At 53.0% G+C, this 4523-nt stretch overlaps 1 protein-coding gene across 1 annotated transcript; it reads left to right on the plus strand.

Moving 5' to 3' along the window:
- Positions 1-499: 499 nt before the first annotated feature.
- LOC113940675 (olfactory receptor 14C36-like) lies at positions 500-3072 on the plus strand (the record flags this gene model as incomplete). The annotated part of the gene is made up of 3 exons (XM_027631811.1): positions 500-1406; positions 2307-2326; positions 2885-3072. Coding segments are annotated over exons 1-3 (1109 nt in total), but the record flags the coding sequence as incomplete, so codon positions are not given.
- Positions 3073-4523: the final 1451 nt, after the last annotated feature.

Consider the following 4523-nt stretch of genomic DNA (forward strand, 5'->3'; position numbering starts at 1 on the left):
CAGTTGTCTTCTGCCCTGTGGGGTGTGGGCAGTGAAGTCTGTAGGCCTGGGTAAGGAGATCTTTTTCCCTCAGTCAGACCCTGTCATTAGGACACTTGGCTCTTTTCTGAGGTGTCCTTCCAAGCTGGGAGCTGCCCTCGAGAATGCAAATCATACTCACAGCACAGCTCCCTTTTGCACTGGGAGCAGTTTCATCTGACACAGCTGCACAGCACGATGGGCCCCTGTGCCCACCATGCCCATGACTCCACCAGTGCAGAGCAGGGCTGACCCCTCACAGCCAGTGTACAGAGGGTCTGCTACTCATGGAAGATGTAGTGAGCCCCAACCAGGGCTCCAGCCCTAGAGCTGAAGGAGAGACTCCTAGAAAAGGAAAACAGGTGAGGGAGTGTAGAAGGGAGGGGGGTATTGGGAAATGGCCTTTGTTTTTCTTCTCAGAAAGTTCTCTGCTAACATATCACTGATATTTCCTCTTCGAGTAGTGCCCCACACCAGAAGGCAGCAAATGCCCAACAGCAGCTCCCTCACCCAGTTCCTCCTCCTGGCATTCGCAGACAGGAGGGAGCTGCAGCTCCTGCACTTCTGGCTCTTCCTGGCCATCTCCCTGGCTGCCCTCCTGGCCAACAGCCTCATCCTCAGCGCCGTAGCCTGTGACCACCACCTGCACACCCCCATGGGCTTCTTCCTGCTCAACCTCTCCCTCACAGACCTGGGCTGCATCTGCACCACTGTCCCCAAAGCCATGCACAATTCCCTCTGGGACACCACAACCATCTCTTACATGGGATGTGCTGCACAGACCTTTTTCTTTTTCTTCTTCATCTCGGCAGAGTTTTCCCTCCTCACCATCATGTGCTACGACCGCTACGTTGCCATCTGCAAACCCCTGCACTACGGGACCCTCCTGGGCAGCAGAGCTTGTGCCCACATGGCAGCAGCTGCCTGGGCCACTGGCTTTCTCAATGCTCTGCTGCACACAGCCAATACATTTTCTCTGCCCCTGTGCCAGGGCAATGCCCTGGGCCAGTTCTTCTGTGAACTCCCACACATCCTCAAGCTCTCCTGCTCACACTCTAGCATCAGGGAAATTTGGCTCATTGTGGTTAGTGCCTGTTTAGCATTTGCTTGTTTCATTTTCATTGTTTTCTCCTATGTGCAGATCTTCAGGGCTGTGCTCAGGATCCCCTCTCAGCAGGGACGGCACAAAGCCTTTTCCATGTGCCTCCCTCACCTGGTCGTGGTCTCTATTGTTATCACCACTGCATCATTTGCCTACCTGAAGCCCCCCTCCATCTTCTCCCCATCCCTGGATCTGGCACTATCAGTTCTGTACTCGGTGGTGCCTCCAGCACTGAACCCCCTCATCTACAGCCTCAGAAATCAGCAGATCATTGATGCACTGAGAAAAATGACGACTGGATGCTTTTCTGGAGCAATAAAGTGCCTGTTTTCTGGTGCATAGCATTCAGAATGGGACTTCTTAATGGCCCAGCCTTCTTGCTCAGGTTGTTCATAGGGGTCCTTGGGTTCTTCTTGCAATAATTTTCTGTGCAATTAAATATTATTATGCATCTGCCTTTGAATTTAGTGTCTACTCATTGAATTTTACCCAAAGATGTATAAATGGTGAATTGTGCTCTCTGAGTATTTAAACAAAATAAAGGACCCTGCAGTGCCTTCTTTGTTCAAGACCCTTCTTCTTAGCTGTTCCTAAAGGACAGCACACTGCAGGACAGGGTGTATTTGCAAACTGGAAGGGGACAATAATCCCAGCCCAGCAGAACTGCCAGGGAGCAGCAGGGCTTGGTCTTTGCAGAGCTGCTCTCTTGCCACTTCCACACTGTCCTCCTGAGCCCCTTTCTCGCTGTAAGGCCTGAGTGCTCTCTGAGCACAGTCCTGGGGGCTGGAAGCCCTTGGAGCACAGGCAGGGACAGGCCCAGGCAACTTGTGAAGCAGAGCTGGGCTCCCTTCCAGCATCTCCAGGATGCTGTGGGATCTTCTGAGGGCACTGCATGTACTGGGTCACTTCTTCTATGACCTTGCTGCAGGGCTGGAACTCTCCTGCAGTGACACCATGACACTCCTGCTATCTGTATTCCAGGTTTCATGTTTAGATCCAGTCTTGCCCTCCTGTTCCCAGGGACATCCTGGGAGTGCTTCAGAGTTGCCGTCCTGGGGCAGTTCCTGCCCAGTGTGGGCAGGCACAAGGTCTCTCCACCTGCTCCTCTCACCTCCCCAGTGCCACTGTTTTCTGCAGCCTCCTCCTCCTTGCCCAGCACAGCCCTCCTGGCACAGTTGGACACAGCCCTTGTTCTACCCCCTCCTCAGGCACCTGCCCAACCCCCTCAGCTCCAGCCTGATGGCCAGAAACCTTCAGGGCAGGGAGGCACTGGGGAAAGTGCTGAGGAAACCTTTCAGCTGCACTCAAATCCAATTGGAGGGGTTGGCCTTGAGGAAGAAATCCCAACTCATTCTCCAGAACCAAAAGGAAAACCTGTGTTGTGTCCTGGGCACTCCTCTGGAAGTGTGGGATATTGTAGAAGTTTTTATATCAGGGATATTGAGAAGGCTGGGCAGTGTCACTGGGAGACCTGTCCCAAACCCTTGGAAAAGCCAGAGCCATCCCAGAGCTTCCTGGGGCCTTGGCAAAGGTAGACATGGAAGCAGTCCGCAAACAGGGCAGCAAGGTGGGTTGGAAGAGTTCCAGACTGCTCAGGCTCAGCAGGGAAGGGGATAGGGCAAGTCCTCCTGCAGCCATTGCCAGGCATGGGAAGGACAAGGCAGGGGTTGCAGAACCCCTCTGGGAGGGAATAGAAGAGGGTGTTGTGTGCCCAGACTTTATCAAGGCCCTTGACATGGTCTCCTGTGGTCTCCTTATTGTCAGATTGGTGAGAGCAGGACTGAAGAAGTGGAAGATGTGGTGGTGGAAAGTTGGCTGAATGAAGAGTGTCCAATAAAATCCATGGTACAAAGTTCTCTTGGCAGCAACTTCCTGGTGAAACCCCTCAGTGACCAGCCCTTGAACACCACTGTAGAACATCTTTATTATCTCTCTGTGCATTCGGACAAAAGGTATTTCCAAGTTCTTTGTGGATGATGCCAAATTTCAAGGAGGTCTTGAGCAACCCCTGGTTTAAAGACAAATATTAGTGTGGGAACTCCAATCAAATGAACTCACTCCACTTTTATTCCCTACCTATACAGGGAGACAAAATACAAGGATGTATAAGTGAAAAACTAAGAGTTTACTGACAAGAAATATAGCAGCAAAACCAGCAATACCAACAGAACTATTCAAAGCAATAGAAGAGAGAGAAATTGCCTCCTCTCTACTCATCTGCCCCAACTCCCTTTTGTTGGGAGATGAAACAGGGATCAACATGTTTCCCTTCTCCCTTTTCCCCCTGAATGAACAAAGAACAAAAAACAAAACCACATGAAAGAGAGAGCAAAGCAAAGTCTGGGAAACTCTCTGGTCTGAGATCAGTTGTGCTGCCCAAGAACACGCTGACTCCAGAGGTGTCCAAGCGGGGCAGAGCCGGCGACTCCGGTCCCTGCGGCGGCGGGGGGGAGGCAGCGGCTCTGCTTGATTCCATGGAGTTCTGGGGAGGCACAGTGGCCCCTTGGTTCCAGGAGGTTCTGAGATGTCTCAGCGTTCCTTTTGTTCTAAAGAGATCCCACTTGTCACAATGGTCCCTTGGTTCCATGGGATTCCACAGTGTCCCTGCATTCCTTTGGTTCCATGAGGCCCTGCACTGTCACAGTGCCACTTGATTCCGTGACGTTAAAAAGAATCAGAATGGCCCCTTGATTTAAGGCCAACTGCACATGGGGCTGCCTTAGGGGGAGTGTGGGCACCCAGGGAAGGGAGTTGTCACCCCCTTGGACTCAGCCCTGGGGTCACCACATCTGGACTGGTCTGTCTGTCTGTGAGGTTCCCCATTCTGGAGGAATGAGGAAGAACTGGAGAGGGTCTAGAGGAGATCTGACAGGATGGAGCTTTTCACTGTATTGGAAATAGAATGAAATCTCCACAAAGAGTAGCATGGAAGGTTCAGAGTGAAGGTGAGGAAAAAGAAATGTCACTCAAAGGGGACCCTTGTGCTGCAAGAGGTCACCCAGAGGGAGTCAGGATCAGCCCATGGCTTTGTATTCCAGGGAACAGCCAGAGCTGGTGCAGAGACATCAGGGAGGGTCTAGAAATGCTGCTGGGAGGGGGGTGGGAAAGCAGGAGGGGTGTGTGCAGCCTGCAAGGCCAGAGCAGCAGCAGGGCCAGGGCAGGCCAGCCTGCAGGAGAGATGGCCAAGGGCTCTGGCAGGGCTGCAAGGCCCAAAGGCACCCAGGCCTTTGTCCCCTTGCCTCTAGCAGCTGCCTCTGCCACTCAGGCCACCACAAGAAACTTTCCTGGCAGGTTCTGCCCTTGGTTTCTGCCTCGCCCCTCCCTCAGGAGCCTGGCAGGGGTTGCCCAGTTTTGGGCCTTTGTTGTTCCTCCCCCTCCCATCCCAGTGCCCCCCAAACAGCCC

Source organism: Corapipo altera, unplaced genomic scaffold (assembly GCF_003945725.1).
Source record: "Corapipo altera isolate COAL_440 unplaced genomic scaffold, ASM394572v1 250, whole genome shotgun sequence".
Taxonomy (NCBI): domain Eukaryota; kingdom Metazoa; phylum Chordata; class Aves; order Passeriformes; family Pipridae; genus Corapipo; species Corapipo altera.